This window comes from Ranitomeya variabilis, chromosome 6, assembly GCF_051348905.1.
Source record: "Ranitomeya variabilis isolate aRanVar5 chromosome 6, aRanVar5.hap1, whole genome shotgun sequence".
Taxonomy (NCBI): Eukaryota; Metazoa; Chordata; class Amphibia; order Anura; family Dendrobatidae; genus Ranitomeya; species Ranitomeya variabilis.
The window spans coordinates 5520436-5539479 of record NC_135237.1 but is presented as its reverse complement, the minus strand read 5'-3'; the positions used below and the strand labels follow the sequence as shown (position 1 = coordinate 5539479).

Below are 19044 nucleotides of genomic sequence, written 5' to 3'. Positions count from 1 at the left end.
CAGGTGGTGGTGAGGCTGCAGTTCAGGTGGTGGTGAGGCGGCAGCTCGGATGGTGGTGAGGCGGCAGCTCTGGTGGTGGTGAGGCGGCAGCTCGGGTGGTGGTGAGGCAGCAGCTCTGGTGGTGGTGAGGCGGCAACTCGGGTGGTGGTGAGGCGGCAGTTCAGGTGGTGGTGAGGCGGCAGCTCTGGTGGTGGTGAGGCGGCAGCTCGGGTGGTGGTGAGGCGGCAGCTCGGGTGGTGGTGAGGCGGCAGCTCTGGTGGTGGTGAGGCGGCAGCTCGGGTGGTGGTGAGGCGGCTGTTCAGGTGGTCGTGAGGCAGCAGCTCTGGTGGTGGTGAGGCGGTAGCTCGGGTGGTGGTGAGGCGGCAGCTCTGGTGGTGGTGAGGTGGCAGCTCAGGTGGTGGTGAGGCGGCAGTTCCGGTAATGGTGAGGCGGCAGCTAGGGGGGTGGTGAGGCAGCAGCTCTGGTGGTAGTTAGGTGGCAACTCAGGTGGTGGTGAGGCTGCAGTTCAGGTGGTGGTGAGGCGGCAGCTCGGATGGTGGTGAGGCGGCAGCTCTGGTGGTGGTGAGGCGGCAGCTCGGGTGGTGGTGAAGCGGCAGTTCGGGTGGTGGTGAGGTGGCAGTTTGGGTGGTGGTGAGGCTGCAGCTCGGGTGGTGGTGAGGCGGCAGCTCGGGTGGTGGTGAGGCGGCAGCTCGGTTGGTGGTGAGGCGGCAGTTCTGGTGGTGGTGAGGTGGCAGTTCTGGTGGTGGTGAGGCGGCAGCTCGGGTGGTGGTGAGGCGGCAGCTCGGGTGGTGGTGAGGCGGCAGCTCGGGTGGTGGTGAGGCGCCAGCTCTGGTGGTGGTGAGGCGGCAGTTCAGGTGGTGGTGAGGCGGGAGTTACTAACACTCCCTGACATTATGGACAAGATGTATCTACACAACTCCATGGAACTTCGTTTTGCAACAAACAGCAACTGTCTCATGAAATACTCTAAAAAATGGGACCGCTGGAACACGTCATCCCGAAAACCATAGCTGCACCCTCAGTTCAAATTTCGCCTTTCCTCAGTATCCAAACTGACCTTGTTATGTAGTTGGTCGGAGCGGTACACTCCACACTCCAATTGTAAGTGTTAGACTCGTTAGGATTATACTGTTAGTTAGATTCATTGTGATTAATGTTCTATTCAAAATGTTGTTCATATGTCTCCTTATTGTGCTCTCTAAATGTTAATTTCCCTCACTTTACCCCCCATCACCCCATGTTACGCCTCCCCTCCCGCCCTATTTTCCCCTTTTTCTGTTATGTTAAAACCAATGAATATACTTGAAATAAAAAAAAATAAAAAAGGGCAAGTGGCAGGGAACAGGGCAGAAACATAGAAACTGAAAACTCCTTACTGGTTAAGGGCAAGGTAGATGCAGCAGGACAGAAAGCAAAATGGCCGACAGGGAAAACCAGGTTCAATGAACAATAGCAGCAGATATAGCAAAGAGTCTAAAAACTTTACACATTGTCTATATAATAATACCGCCATACAGTGACCAAATATAGTGATCTAGTGATAACATTACACATTGTCTATATAATAATACTGCCATACAGTGACCAGACATAGTGATGTAGTGATAATACTATACAATGTCTATATTATAATACCGCCATACAGTGACCAAACATAGTGATCTAGTGATAACATTACACATTGTCTATATAATAATACTGCCATACAGTGACCAGACATAGTGATGTAGTGATAATACTATACAATGTCATATATAATAATACCGCCATACAGTGACCAGACATAGTGATGTAGTGATAATACTATACAATGTCTATATAATAATACCGCCATACAGTGACCAGACATAGTGATGCAGTGATAATACTATACAATGTCTATATAATAATACCGCCATACAGTGACCAAACATAGTGATCTAGTGATAACATTACACATTGTCTATATCATAATACTGCCATACAGTGACCAGACATAGTGATGTAGTGATAATACTATACAATGTCTATATAATAATACCGCCATACAGTGACCAGACATAGTGATGCAGTGATAACACTATACAATGTCTATATAATAATACCGCCATACAGTGACCAGACAGTGATGTAGTGATAACACTATACAATGTCTATATAATAATACCGCCATACAATGACCAGACATAGTGATGTAGTGATAACACTATACAATGTCTATATAATAATACCGCCATACAATGACCAGACATAGTGATGTAGTGATAACACTATACAATGTCTATATAATAATACCGCCATACAATGACCAGACATTGTGATGTAGTGATAACACTATACAATGTCTATATAATAATACCGCCATACAATAACCAGACATAGTGATGTAGTGATAACACTATACAATGTCTATATAATAATACCGCCATACAGTGACCACACATAGTGATCTAGTGATAACACTAAACAATGTCTATATAATAATAGCGCCATACAGTGACTAGACATTGATGTAGTGATAACACAATACAATGTCCATATAATAATACCGCCATACAGTGACCACACATAGTGATCTATTGATAACACTAAACAATGTCTATATAATAATACTGTTATACAGTGATCAGGCATAGTGATGTAGTGATAACACTATATGTCTATATAATAATACCGCCATACAATGACCAGACATAGTGATGTAGTGATAACACTATACAATGTCTATATAATAATACTGCCATACAATGACCAGACATAGTGATGTAGTGATAACACTATATGTCTATATAATAATACCGCCATACAATGACCAGACATAGTGATGTAGTGATAACACTATACAATGTCTATATAATAATACCGCCATACAATGACGAGACATAGTGATGTAGTGATAATACTATACAATGTCTATATAATAATACCGCCATACAGTGACCAGACATAGTGATCTAGTGATAACACTAAACAATGTCTATATAATAATACTGCCATACAGTGACCAGACATTGATGTAGTGATAACACTATATGTCTATATAATAATACCGCCATGCAGTGACCAGACATAGTGATGTAGTGATAACACTATACAATGTCTATATAATAATACCGCCATACAGTGACCAGACATAGTGATGTAGTGATAATACTAAACAATGTCTATATAATAATACCGCCATACAGTGACCAGACATAGTGATGTAGTGATAATACTATACAATGTCCATATAATAATACCGCCATACAGTGACCAGACATTGATGTAGTGATAATACTATACAATGTCCATATAATAATACCGCCATACAGTGACCAGACATAGTGATGTAGTGATAATACTATACAATGTCTATATAATAATACTGCTATACAGTGATCAGGCATAGTGATGTAGTGATAACACTATACAATGTCTATATAATAATACCACCATACAGTGACCAGACATAGTGATGTAGTGATAATACTAAACAATGTCTATATAATAATACCGCCATACAGTGACCAGACATTGATGTAGTGATAACATTACACATTGTCTATATAATAATACCGCCATACAGTGACCAAACAGTGATGCAGTGATAATACTATACAATGTCTATATAATAATACCGCCATACAGTGACCAGACATAGTGATGTAGTGATAATACTAAACAATGTCTATATAATAATACCGCCATACAGTGACCAGACATTGATGTAGTGATAACATTACACATTTTCTATATAATAATACCGCCATACAGTGACCAGACATAGTGATGTAGTGATAATACTATACAATGTCTATATAATAATACTGCCATACAGTGACCAGACATAGTGATGTAGTGATAATACTATACAATGTCTATATAATAATACTGCCATACAGTGACCAGACATAGTGATGTAGTGATAATACTATACAATGTCTATATAATAATACTGCCATACAGTGACCAGACATAGTGATGTAGTGATAACACTATACAATGTCTATATAATAATACTGCCATACAGTGACCAGACATAGTGATGTAGTGATAATACTAAACAATGTCTATATAATAATACCGCCATACAGTGACCAGACATTGATGTAGTGATAACATTACACATTGTCTATATAATAATACCGCCATACAGTGACCAGACATAGTGATGTAGTGATAATACTAAACAATGTCTATATAATAATACTGCCATACAGTGACCAGACATAGTGATGTAGTGATAATACTATACAATGTCCATATAATAATACTGCTATACAATGACCAGTTTTATATATTCACAATATATGCTCAATTCAAAATCATGAATTTCCCTCTCCTCCAGGGAACTCCATACCAAACCAATACTAATCTCACAGAGGTCAGATCAAAACAGTAAAAATGACCATGACCATGGTACTGATTTAAAACAATATTTTATTAGAAAGATTCCTTAAAAAATACACAATGTGTCTATTTGAATGAAAGGTGCTAGACCACAACAAGGGACGTCAAGTATCTGAGGTTAATCCCACATTTAAGGCCATAGCTCCATATAGGTAAGAAACAAATCTTTTAAGACATGCATCTTATATTAAGCAACCGCTCTGCCACAATGGCTATGCAGGATAGTCTTTATATACTCCAAATTTAATGTCATATTCTCAGTTATAAGGTAGATGAAACACTCGTCCCTTTACCTTAATGCAAAGTTTTTCCTGCAGCGGATGAACTTATATACATATAACGGAGTGCAGCTATATTACCTTGTGGTTGGCCTGATGGGGGAAATACCTCGGCGTCCCTTTGCCCCGACGCGCGTTTCGCACTGCTGCTTCTTCGGGAGGCGTGTCAGGGCAGGGGGTTGGCCGGTTTAAGTAGCAAAAACTGAGCGATTGATTGGGTACTGATTCACAATTTATTACTATCCGGTGGATTATCTAGTGTGTCATAGACTGCGCCGGTATCTAATTTTAGCGTCACCGCATCTCAAATGTACGGAAGCAGGAAGTCCCAGTTAGGAAACTCCTATACCGCTGCAGTGTACGGATTCCGGAAATGTAATGTGGCTCTTATAATACTGGAGTGTACGGAATCCGGAAATGCTAGGTGGAAATGGTTATGCCCTCTGGTGTACGGACTAGGAGGCAAGCATGTTGGCGCTTGCGCTGATTAGCGAATGACCTGCTGAAAATGGGAGATCCAATCACAGTCCTGGGATCGGAAGCAGAAGGTCGTCCGAACGTACGACTCTGCTACTTCGTTTCCCCGGTGACCGTTCATCGATCCCCCCAGGCTCGCAATCCCCGCAAGCACACTGCTAACCAGAAATGAGGACAATTGATAGATACATGATATAGACATGCCGAGAATTAGTGAGGTAGAACTACCCTATAACCAATAGATGTAAAAAGTGCAAAAATAAAAGAAATTGTGTTAATAAAGAAAATTATGTTGATAAAATATATAATGATCATATTTGTTAAATTCAATAATTATTAATATTAAAGTGCTATGAATTAGTGAAAACGCACTGCTAATGTGCGTATATGTAGATCCTCAGGTGTATTATGGTGAAGAAGTGCCCTAGATTAGTTAATATAAACACTAAATACAATTCCAATAGAAGTGAATATTGGGTGAATATTACTATACTGTAATTAGTGTCTCGAAAATCAAACCAACACCCATGGATATAGAACTATACAATATTAAAGTGCCATGTAAAAAAATAAAAAAAGATAAAAAAGAGGCCCATAATAAACGTGTGCTGGTCCCTCTTGACAAGTGTCATGATGGAGTAATCCCCTCAGGTATGGATAAATATAATATAAATACGTATTAAAATATTAAATATAATTGTAATAAAAATTATACTAAGAATAAGTGTTATGTCAATATTACTCAAAGGTACAACAATCTTAATAGCACACATACATAGAGACATATGCAAAACTCTATGTTATCCCTACCTCGCTACCCCCATGTAGCATTCTTGGCAAAATTCAAACAGATCCATATATAAAGCCCCAAATAGGGTTGTATAAATAAATAAAAAGTTGGTAAATGTCCTATAGACCCGTAGAGGGAATAACTTATTCTCCTTTTAGTTAGTCCATGTTAGGATATGCTCCGCCACATGTGGTACATAAAGGTTCAAAGTTGCCATAGTTTCCAGAGTATCCGTATTCTTGTATTTGCCATATTTCGTATTTCTTCTTCTTTTGTTGTTTATACAGTGATCAGGCAGAGTGCTGTAGTGATAACACTATATGTCTATATAATAATACTGCCATACAGTGACCAGACAGTGATGTAGTGATAACACAATACAATGTCCATATAATAATACTGCTATACAGTGATCAGGCAGAGTGCTGTAGTGATAACACTTTATGTCTATATAATAATACCGCCATGCAGTGACCAGACTTAGTGATCTAGTGATAACATTATACAATGTCCATATAATAATACTGTTATACAGTGATCAGGCATAGTGATGTAGTGATAACACTATATGTCTATATAATAATACTGCCATACAGTGACCAGACTTAGTGATCTAGTGATAACATTATACAATGTCTATATAATAATACTGCCATACAGTGACCAGGTATAGTGATGCAAAGATAACATTGTACAATATCTATATAATACCGCCATACAGTGACCAGGCATAGTGATGCAATGATAACATTATACAATGTCTATATAATACCGCCATACAGTGACCAGACATAGTGATGCAATGATAACATTGTACAATGTCTATATAATACCGCCATACAGTGACCAGGTATAGTGATGCAATGATAACATTGTACAATGTCTATATAATACCGCCATACAGTGACCAGACAGTGATGTAGTGATAGCATTATACAATGTCCATATAATACCGCCATACAGTGACCAAACATAGTGATCTAGTGATAACACTGTACAATGTCTATAGAATACCACCATACTGTGACCAGAGCATAGTTCCATACACAATGATATAATGATAGCGCTATACAATGTCTACATAGAAGTAGTAGGATTGATGGTGGGCCAGGTGCTCTGTGACACCCCTCAGTCAGGGTGGCTCATGTCGCTGCACCCCTAATGCCTCCCTTTATTCAGAATGTTATTTCCTGCCTCATAGTGATGTTATAGAGGTGTGGGATACATTGGGGATTCTCCCGTAGACTCCGGACCTTGCTGGTTTTGTGGTTACGGGAAGGAATGCTATCCTTATCCTCGTCCCCATGTTCTCATGTCCACTTCTTCCACAGAATTACCCACTACCCTTGGGGACCTGTCCTCTTCTCCCTGGAGTCAGCAGCCATCAGGCTCCCTACTGCCAGGATATATCGGAGAACCTGGAATTCATCACCACTCGCAGCCAACTGGAAGTCCAGGTATATTCAGTGCAAGCTCTGGGCATCAGATGACAGCAGCTACCCCTCCACCCGACCTTCAGGAAGAGAATCCTGTCAGTGGAAAGTCTGGAGTCAGAGTCCCAGAAAGAACTGAACCGAGAGTGGAGACTGCCTCCAGGAGCCTAACGCCTTCCCTGGTGTCGCCTATTTCATTAGGACCTGTCGGGACTGTTCTTCCACCGACAGTAACTACAGATACATCAAGCAGTGCTCCACTGATGGCTGCAGTCACATACACAAGATGGGGTACATCCGGAGGTCCTGGCCTTCACTCCGTTGAATATCAGACTGGCATTCCTGGACTGGCCACACCATCTGCTGGTAAGGACACATGGACATTGGACACCAATGTAGATGAAAGTTCCCCACAGGGGGGTATAATACCAGTAGTGACTGGAATGAGGCCTTCTCTCACGAAAACTCCTGGACCAGGTGAAGATGTTTTACATCGCACCACATCACCTGGTGAGAGCTTTACATCTCCTCCATTAACGGTACGGACTGACCACACTGGTCCATCAGTGGAGAGTGTTCCAGGACACATGCAGGGTAGGACCTACGGTCCAAACACAAAAGAACCTCCAGCCAGGATCCCAAGTCATACATTGTCCTCTCCATATGACCTGTTAGGTCCAACCACCTCCCCCTTGCCATTTACCGAAGTGGTGTCCCAGAGTACCTTTACCCCTACACTGAGAACGGCCTCTAGGGGCCCGGGAGACATAGATCTGAGACCCAATGTATTTGTTGTACCGGATGGACATCATTCTAGCTTGAAGCCTGGTTCTGGTACAGTGGTTGTTTGGAAGGAGCCCATCGAGGTTCCACCAGAAGGGAGCACAGAGGAGGGGCACATTAGACCAGGGGATCGTGAAGGACATCATATCATACATACATATGAAGGTTTGTATAAAGTTATGTTCTAGGTTATTGTTGTAGAGGATCTAGACTATATGACAACTGTGCAAAGCCTGAATGTTTTGGGTAGACCTTACAAAATCCATAGGACTCAGGAAGGATATGGGAAATATGTAAAATATACAAGCAGGGGAATGTGTCCATTCTACAGGAGTGTCAGGAGAAGTGTCCAATCCATAAGAACAGGGGAAAAGTCCAATTCAAAGGAGTGTGTTACATATCCGATCCTTACTAGCAGGGGGAAACGTGAGATCCTTAGAAGCAGGAGAAACATCCAGTCCATAGAAGCCGGAGAAACGTCCAATTCATAAAAGTGAGGGAAATGTCCTAGGAGTGGGGGGAATGCCCAATACATAGGAGTGGAGGGAAATGTCCAATCCATAGGAGTGGGGGGGAATGTCCAATCCATAGGAGTGGGGGGAAATGTCCAATCCATAGTAGCGGAGGGAAATGTCCAATCCATAGGAGTGGGGGGAAATGTCCAATCCATAGGAGCAGGGGGGAATGTCCAATCCATAGGAGTGGGGGGGGGGGAATGTCCAATCCATAGTAGCGGAGGGAAATGTCCAATCCATAGGAGTGGGGGGAATGTCCAATCAATAGGAGTGGGGGGGAATGTCCAATCCATAGGAGTGGGGGGAAATGTCCAATCCATAGGAGTGGGGGGAAATGTCCAATCCATAGGAGTGGGGGGAAATGTCCAATCCATAGTAGCGGGGGGAAATGTCCAATCCATAGGAGTGGAGGAAAATGTCCAATCCATAGGAGTGGGGGGAATGCCCAATCCATAGGAGCGGGGGGGAATGTCCAATCCATAGTAGCGGAGGGAAATATCCAATCCATAGTAGCGGGGGGGAATGCCCAATCCATAGGAGCGGGGGGGAATGTCCAATCCATAGTAGCGGAGGGAAATGTCCAATCCATAGTAGCGGGGGGAAATGTCCAATCCATAGGAGCAGGGGGAAATGTCCAATCCATAGGAGCGGGGGGGAATGTCCAATCCATACGAGCGGGGGGGAATGTCCAATCCATAGGAGTGGGGGGGGGGGGAATGTCCAATCCATAGTAGCGGAGGGAAATGTTCAATCCATAGGAGTGGGGGGGAAATGTCCAATCCATAATTGCGGAGGGAAATGTCCAATCCATAGGATAGGGGGGAAATGTCCAATCCATAGGAGTGGGGGGAAATGTCCAATCCATAGGAGTGGGGGGAAATGTCCAATCCATAGGAGCAGGGGGGAATGTCCAATCCATAGGAGTGGGGGGGGAATGTCCAATCCATAGTAGCGGAGGGAAATGTCCAATCCATAGGAGTGGAGGGAAATGTCCAATCCATAGGAGTGGGGGGAATGTCCAATCCATAGTAGCGGGGGGAAATGTCCAATCCATAGGAGTGGGGGGGGGAATGTCCAATCCATAGTAGCGGAGGGAAATGTCCAATCCATAGGAGTGGGGGGGAATGTCCAATCCATAGTAGCGGAGGGAAATGTCCAATCCATAGGAGCAGGGGGGAATGTCCAATCCATAGGAGTGTGGGGGGGGAATGTCCAATCCATAGTAGCGGAGGGAAATGTCCAATCCATAATTGCGGAGGGAAATGTCCAATCCATAGGAGTGAGGGGAAATGTCCAATCCATAGGAGGGGGGAAATGTCCAATCCATAGTAGCGGGGGGAAATGTCCAATCCATAGGAAGCAGGGGGAAATGTCCAATCCATAGGAGTGGGGGGAAATGTCCAATCCATAGGAAGCAGGGGGAAATGTCCAATCCATAGGTGCGGGGGGAAATGTCCAATCCATAGGAGTGAGGGGAAATGTCCAATCCATAGTAGCGGGTTGAAATGTCCAATCCATAGTAGCGGGGGGAAATGTCCAATCCATAGGAAGCAGGGGGAAATGTCCAATCCATAGGAGTGGGGGGAAATGTCCAATCCATAGGAAGCAGGGGGAAATGTCCAATCCATAGGTGCGGGGGGAAATGTCCAATCCATTGGAGTGGGGGGGAATGTCCAATCCATAGTAGCGGGTTGAAATGTCCAATCCATAGGAGTAGGGGGAAATGTCCAATCCATAGGAGTGGGGGGAAATGTTCAATCCATAGGAGTGGGGGGAAATGTCCAATCCATAGTAGCGGGGGGAAATGTCCAATCCATAGGAGCAGGTTGAAATGTCCAATCCATAGGAGTGGGGGGGAATGTCCAATCCATAGGAGTGGGGGGAAATGTTCAATACATAGGAGTGGGGGGAAATGTCCAATCCATAGGAGTGGGGGGAAATGTTCAATCCATAGGAGCGGGGGGAAATGTCCAATCCATAGGAAGCAGGGGGAAATGTCCAATCCATAGGAATGGGGGGGAAATGTCCAATCCATAGGAGCAGGGGGAAATGTCCAATCCATAGGAGTGGGGGGGAAATGTCCAATCCATAGGAGTGGGGGGAAATGTTCAATCCATAGGAGCGGGGGGAAATGTCCAATCCATAGGAGCGGGGGGAAATGTCCAATCCATAGGAATGGGGGGGAAATGTCCAATCCATAGGAGCAGGGGGAAATGTCCAATCCATAGGAGTGGGGGGGAAATGTTTAATCCATTGGAGTGGGGGGAAATGTCCAATCCATAGGAGCGGGGGGGGGGGGGAAATGTCCAATCCATAGAAGTGGAGGGAAATGTCCAATCCACAGGAGCGTGGGGGGGAATGTCCAATCCATTGGAGTGGGGGGATGTTATGACCCCAATGGCGAGGGTCTCAGAGGAACGTGGAAGTCTGCAGAATACAAAAATCCAGCTCATAGGGCAGTGGTAACTGGGTTGACCATATATCTACTCCTAACGCCAACACTAGAAGTAGCCGGGGATCATTCCTACGTTGATTCTAGATGACACGCGCCAGCCGGAGAATCTAGCTACCCCTAGTAGAGGAAAACAAAAGACCTTTCTTGCCTCCAGAGAAGGGGACCCCAAAGCTGGATAGAAGCCCCCCACAAATAATGACGGTGAGGTAAGAGGAAATGACAAACACAGAAATGAACCAGGTTTAGCACAGAGAGGCCCGCTTACTGATAGCAGAATAAAGAAAGGTAACTTATATGGTCAACAAAAACCCTATCAAAATCCACACTGGAAATTCAAGAACCCCCGAACCGTCTAACGGTCCGGGGGGAGAACACCAGCCCCCCTAGAGCTTCCAGCAAAGGTCAGGATATAGATTTGGAACAAGCTGGACAAAAATACAAAACCAAAACAAATAGCAAAAAGCAAAAGGCAGACTTAGCTGATATAACTGGAACCAGGATCAGTAGACAAGAGCACAGCAGACTAGCTCTGATAACTACGTTGCCAGGCATAGAACTGAAGGTCCAGGGAGCTTATATAGCAACACCCCTAACTAACGACCCAGGTGCGGATAAAAGGAATGACAGAAAAACCAGAGTCAAAAAACTAGTAACCACTAGAGGGAGCAAAAAGCAAATTCACAACAGTACCCCCCCCTTAGTGAGGGGTCACCGAACCCTCACCACGACCACCAGGGCGATCAGGATGAGCGGCATGAAAGGCACGAACTAAATCGGCCGCATGAACATCAGAGGCGACCACCCAGGAATTATCCTCCTGACCATAGCCCTTCCACTTGACCAGGTACTGAAGTCTCCGCCTGGAGAGGCGAGAATCCAAGATCTTCTCCACCACGTACTCCAACTCGCCCTCAACCAACACCGGAGCAGGAGGCTCAGCAGAAGGAACTACAGGCACAATGTACCGCCGCAACAAGGACCTATGAAATACATTGTGAATAGCAAACGACACAGGAAGATCCAGACGAAAAGATACAGGATTAAGGATTTCCAATATCTTGTAAGGCCCAATAAAACGAGGTTTAAATTTGGGAGAGGAGACCTTCATAGGAACAAAGCGGGAAGAAAGCCATACCAAATCCCCAACGCGTAGTCGGGGACCCACACCGCGGCGGCGGTTGGCAAAGCGCTGAGCCTTCTCCTGTGACAACTTCAAGTTGTCCACCACATGATTCCAGATCTGCTGCAACCTATCCACCACAGAATCCACCCCAGGACAGTCAGAAGGCTCCACATGACCCGAAGAAAAGCGAGGATGGAAACCAGAGTTGCAGAAAAAAGGCGAAACCAAGGTGGCGGAACTAGCCCGATTATTAAGGGCAAACTCAGCCAACGGCAAGAATGTCACCCAATCGTCCTGATCAGCAGAGACAAAACACCTCAAATAAGCCTCCAAAATCTGATTGGTTCGCTCCGTCTGTCCATTAGTCTGAGGATGGAAAGCAGACGAAAACGACAAATCAATGCCCATCCTACTACAAAAGGATCGCCAGAACCTGGAAACGAACTGGGATCCTCTGTCTGACACAATATTCTCAGGGATGCCGTGCAAACGAACCACGTTCTGGAAAAACACAGGAACCAGATCGGAAGAGGAAGGCAGCTTAGGCAAAGGAACCAAATGGACCATCTTGGAGAAGCGATCACAAATCACCCAGATAACGGACATGCCCTGAGATAGCGGAAGATCAGAAATGAAATCCATGGAGATATGTGTCCAAGGTCTCTTCGGGACAGGCAAGGGCAAGAGCAAACCGCTGGCACGAGAACAGCAAGGCTTAGCTCGAGCACAAGTCCCACAGGACTGCACAAATGACCGCACATCCCTTGACAAGGAAGGCCACCAAAAGGACCTGGCCACCAGATCTCTGGTGCCAAAAATTCCCGGGTGACCTGCCAACACCGAGGAATGAACCTCGGAAATGACTCTGCTGGTCCACTTATCCGGGACAAACAGTCTGTCAGGTGGACAAGACTCAGGCCTATCAGCCTGAAATCTCTGCAACACACGTCGCAGATCCGGAGAAACTAGCTACCCCTAGTAGAGGAAAACAAAAGACCTTTCTTGCCTCCAGAGAAGGGGACCCCAAAGCTGGATAGAAGCCCCCCACAAATAATGACGGTGAGGTAAGAGGAAATGACAAACACAGAAATGAACCAGGTTTAGCACAGAGAGGCCCGCTTACTGATAGCAGAATAAAGAAAGGTAACTTATATGGTCAACAAAAACCCTATCAAAATCCACACTGGAAATTCAAGAACCCCCGAACCGTCTAACGGTCCGGGGGGAGAACACCAGCCCCCCTAGAGCTTCCAGCAAAGGTCAGGATATAGATTTGGAACAAGCTGGACAAAAATACAAAACCAAAACAAATAGCAAAAAGCAAAAGGCAGACTTAGCTGATATAACTGGAACCAGGATCAGTAGACAAGAGCACAGCAGACTAGCTCTGATAACTACGTTGCCAGGCATAGAACTGAAGGTCCAGGGAGCTTATATAGCAACACCCCTAACTAACGACCCAGGTGCGGATAAAAGGAATGACAGAAAAACCAGAGTCAAAAAACTAGTAACCACTAGAGGGAGCAAAAAGCAAATTCACAACAGGGGGAATGTCCAATCCATAGGAGTGGGGGGGGGGGAAATGTCCAATCCATTGGAGCGGGGGGGGGGGAAATGTCCAATCCATAGGAGCGGGGGGAATATCCAATCGATTGGAGCGGGAGGAATGTCCAATCCATTGGAGCGGGGGGAAATGTCCCATCCATTGGAGCGGGGGGAAATGTCCAATCCATTGGAGCGGGGGGGGGGGGAATGTCCAATAATTTGGAGCGGGGGGGAATGTCCAATCCATTGGAGCGGGGGGGAATGTCCAATCCATAGTAGCGGAGGGAAATGTCCAATCCATAGGAGCGGGGGACTATCCAATCCATAGGAGTGGGGGGAAATGTTCAATCCATAGGAGTGGGTGGGAATGTCCAATACATAGTAGCGGAGGGAAATGTCCAATCCATAGTAGCGGGGGGAAAGGTTCAATCCATAGGAGCGGGGGGAAAATGTCCAATCCATAGGAGCGGGGGAATATCCAATCCTTAGGAGTGGGGGGAAATGTCCAATCCATAGGAGCGGGGGAATATCCAATCCATAGGAGTGGGGGGGGGAATGTCCAATCCATAGGAGTGGGGGGAAATGTTCAATCCATAGGAGCGGGGGGAAATGTCCAATCCATAAGAAGCAGGGGGAAATGTTCAATCCATAGTAGCGGAGGGAAATGTCCAGTCCATAGGAGCGGGGGAATATCCAATCCATAGGAGTGGGGGGGGGAATGTCCAATCCATAGGAGTGGGGGGAAATGTTCAATCCATAGGAGCGGGGGGAAATGTCCAGTCCATAGGAGCAGGGGGGAAATGTCCAATCCATAGGAGTGGGGGGGGGAATGTCCAATCCATAGGAGTGGGGGGGAAATGTCCAATACATAGGAGCAGGGGGAAATGTCCAATCCATGGGAGCAGGGGGGAATGTCCAATCCATAGTAGCGGGTTGAAATGTCCAATCCATAGTAGCGGAGGGAAATGTCCAATCCATAGTAGCGGGGGGAAATGTCCAATCCATAGGAGCAGGGGGAAATGTCCAATCCATAGGAGTGGAGGGAAATGTCCAATCCATAGGAGCGGGGCGAAATGTCCACTCCATAGGAGCGGGGGGGAATGTCCAATCCATAGTAGCGGGATGAAATGTCCAATCCATAGGAGCAGGGGGAAATATCCAATCCATAGGAGCAGGGGGAAGTGTCCAATCCATAGGAGTGGAGGAAACTGTCCAATCCATAGGAATGGGGGGAAATGTCCAATCCTTAGGAGTGGGGGGAAATGTCCAATCCATAGGAGCGGGGGGAAATGTCCAATCCATAGGAGCTGGGCGAAATGTCCACTCCATAGGAGCGGGGGGGAATGTCCAATCCATAGTAGCGGGTTGAAATGTCCAATCCATAGGAGCAGGGGGAAATATCCAATCCATAGTAGTGGAGGGAAATGTCCAATCCATAGTAGCGGGGGGAAATGTCCAATCCATAGGAGCAGGGGGAAGTGTCCAATCCATAGGAGTGGAGGAAACTGTCCAATCCATAGGAGTGGGGGGAAATGTCCAATCCATAGGAGTGGGGGGAAATGTCCAATCCATAGGAGCGGGGGGAAATGTCCAATCCATAGGAGTGGGGGGGGGAGTGTCCAATCCATAGTAGCGGGTTGAAATGTCCAATCCATAGGAGTGGGGGGGAATGTCCAATCCATAGTAGCGGAGGGAAATGTCCAATCCATAGTAGCGGAGGAAAATGTCCATTCCATAGGAGTGGGGGGGAATGTCCAATCCATAGTAGCGGAGGGAAATGTCCAATCCATAGGAGGGGGGAATGTCCAATCCATAGGAGCGGGGGGAAATGTCCAATCCATAGGAGTGGGGGGGAATGTCCAATCCATAGTAGCGGAGGGAAATGTCCAATCCATAGGAGTGGGGGGAAATGTCCAATCCATAGGAGTGGGGGGAAATGTCCAATCCATAGGAGTGGAGGAAAATGTCCAATCCATAGGAGTGGGGGGGAATGTCCAATCCATAGGAGTGGTGGGAAATGTCCAATCCATAGGAGGGGGGAAATGTCCAATCCATAGTAGCGGGTTGAAATGTCCAATCCATAGGAGTGGTGGGAAATGTCCAATCCATAGTAGCGGGGGGAAATGTCCAATCCATAGGAGTGGGGGGGAATGTCCAATCCATAGGAGTGGGGGGGGGGAATGTCCAATCCATAGTAGCGGGGGGAAATGTCCAATCCATAGGAGTGGAGGGAAATGTCCAATCCATAGGAGCGGGGGGAAATGTCCAATCCATAGTAGCTGGTTGAAATGTCCAATCCATAGGAGTGGTGGGAAATGTCCAATCCATAGTAGCGGGGGGAAATGTCCAATCCATAGGAGTGGGGGGGAATGTCCAATCCATAGGAGTGGGGGGGGGAATGTCCAATCCATAGTAGCGGGGGGAAATGTCCAATCCATAGGAGTGGAGGGAAATGTCCAATCCATAGGAGTGGGGGGGAATGTCCAATCCATAGGAGTGGTGGGAAATGTCCAATCCATAGGAGGGGGGAATGTCCAATCCATAGTAGCGGGTTGAAATGTCCAATCCATAGGAGTGGTGGGAAATGTCCAATCCATAGGAGTGGGGGGGAATGTCCAATCCATAGTAGCGGGGGGAAATGTCCAATCTATAGGAGCAGGGGGGAATGTCCAATCCATAGGAGTGGAGGGAAATGTCCAGTCCATAGGAGCGGGGCGAAATGTCCAATCCATAGTAGCGGGTTGAAATGTCCAATCCATAGGAGTGGGGGGGAATGTCCAATCCATAGGAGTGGGGGGAAATGTCCAATCCATAGGAGTGGAGGGAAATGTCCAGTCCATAGGAGCGGGGGGAAATGTCCAATCCATAGGAGCGGGGGGAAATGTCCAATCCATAGTAGCGGGTTGAAATGTCCAATCCATAGTAGCGGGGGAAAATGTCCAATCCATAGGAGCAGGGGGAATGTCCAATCCATAGGAGTGGGGGGGAATGTCCAATCCATAGTAGCGGGTTGAAATGTCCAATCCATAGGAGCAAGTTGAAATGTCCAATCCATAGTAGCGGAGGGAAATGTCCAATCCATAGTAGCGGGGGGAAATGTCCAATACATAGGAGTGGGGGGAAATGTCCAATCCATAAGAGTGGAGAAAAATGTCCAATCCATAGGAGTGGGGGGGTGAAATGTCCAATCCATAGGAGCGGGGGGAAATGTCCAATCCATAGGAGTGGGGGGAAATGTCCAATCCATAGTAGCGGAGGGAAATATCCAATCCATAGTAGCGGAGGGAAATGTCCAATCCATAGGAGTGGGGGGAAATGTCCAATACATAGGAGTGGGGGGAAATGTCCAATCCATAAGAGTGGAGAAAAATGTCCAATCCATAGGAGTGGGGGGGTGAAATGTCCAATCCATAGGAGCGGGGGGAAATGTCCAATCCATAGGAGTGGGGGGAAATGTCCAATCCATAGTAGCGGAGGGAAATATCCAATCCATAGTAGCGGAGGGAAATGTCCAATCCATAGGAGCGGGGGGAAATGTCCAATCCATAGTAGCGGGGGGAAATGTCCAATCCATAGGAGTGGGGGGGGGAATGTCCAATCCATAGGAGCAGGGGGAAATGTCCAATCCATAGGAGCAGGGGGAAATGTCCAATCCATAGAAGTGGAGGGAAATGTCCAATCCACAGGAGCGGGGGGGGGGGAAATGTCCAATCCATTGGAGTGGGGGGAATGTCCAATCCATAGGAGTGGGGGGAGAAATGTCCAATCCATTGGAGCGGGGGGGGGGGGAAATGTCCAATCCATAGGAGTGGGGGGGAAATGTCCAATCCAAAGTAGCGGAGGGAAATGTCCCATCCATAGGAGCGGGGGGGGGAAATGTCCAATCCATAGGAGTGGGGGGAAATGTCCCATCCATAGGAGCGGGGGGGGAAATGTCCAATCCATAGGAGTCGGGGGAAATGTCCAATCCATAGAAGAGGAGTGAAATGTCCAATCCACAGGAGCAGGGGGGGAAATGTCCAATCCATTGGAGTGGGGGAAATGTCCAATCCATAGTAGCGGGGGGAAATGTCCAATCCATAGGAGCGGGAGGAAATGTCCAATCCATAGTAGCGGAGGGAAATGTCCAATCCATAGGAGTGGGGGGTAATGTCCAATCCATAGGAGCAGGGGGAAATGTCCAATCCATAGTAGCGGAGGGAAATGTCCAATCCATAGGAGCAGGGGGAAATGTCCAATCCATAGAAGTGGAGGGAAATGTCCAATCCACAGGAGCGGGGGGGGGGGGGGGAAATGTCCAATCCATTGGAGTGGGGGGAATGTCCAATCCATAGGAGTGGGGGGGGAAATGTCCAATCCATTGGAGCGGGGGGGGGGAAATAACCAATCCATAGGAGTGGGGGGGAAATGTCCAATCCATAGGAGTGGGGGGGGGAATGTCCAATCCATAGGAGTGGGGGGGGAAATGTCCAATCCATAGGAGTGGGGGGGAATGTCCAATCCATAGGAGCGGGGGGGGGAATGTCCAATCCATAGGAGTGGGGGGAAATGTCCAATCCATAGAAGTGGAGGGAAATGTCCAATCCACAGGAGCGGGGGGGGGGGGGGAAATGTCCAATCCATTGGAGTGGGGGGAATGTCCAATCCATAGGAGTGGGGGGGGAAATGTCCAATCCATTGGAGCGGGGGGGGGAAATATCCAATCCATAGGAGTGGGGGGGAAATGTCCAATCCATAGGAGTGGGGGGGGGGGGGAAATGTCCAATCCATAGGAGGGGGGGGAAATGTCCAATCCATAGGAGTGGGGGGGAATGTCCAATCCATAGGAGCGGGGGGGGGGAATGTCCAATCCATAGGAGTGGGGGGAAATGTCCAATCCATAGAAGTGGAGGGAAATGTCCAATCCACAGGAGCGGGGGGGGGGAAATGTCCAATCTATTGGAGTGGGGGGAATGTCCAATCCATAGGAGTGGGGGGGGAAATGTCCAATCCATTGGAGCGGGGGGGGGGAAATGTCCAATCCATAGGAGTGTGGGGGGGAAATGTCCAATCCATAGGAGGGGGGGGGGAAATGTCCAATCCATAGGAGTGGGGGGGAATGTCCAATCCATAGGAGCGGGGGGGGGAATGTCCAATCCATAGGAGTGGGGGGAAATGTCCAATCCATAGAAGTGGAGGGAAATGTCCAATCCACAGGAGCGGGGGGGGGGAAATGTCCAATCCATTGGAGTGGGGGGAATGTCCAATCCATAGGAGTGGGGGGAGAAATGTCCA

The 19044-nt window shown here is 46.9% G+C and overlaps 1 protein-coding gene across 1 annotated transcript in view; it reads left to right on the top strand.

Moving 5' to 3' along the window:
- Window positions 1–19044, top strand: part of LOC143782169 (SCO-spondin-like) — a 557899-nt gene that overhangs the window by 369582 nt on the left and 169273 nt on the right. Inside the window, exon 54 of the mRNA XM_077269323.1 lies at window positions 7248–8297. Within this exon, the coding sequence (XP_077125438.1) occupies window positions 7248–8297 (1050 nt within the window). The remainder of the gene's footprint in view (window positions 1–7247; window positions 8298–19044) is intronic.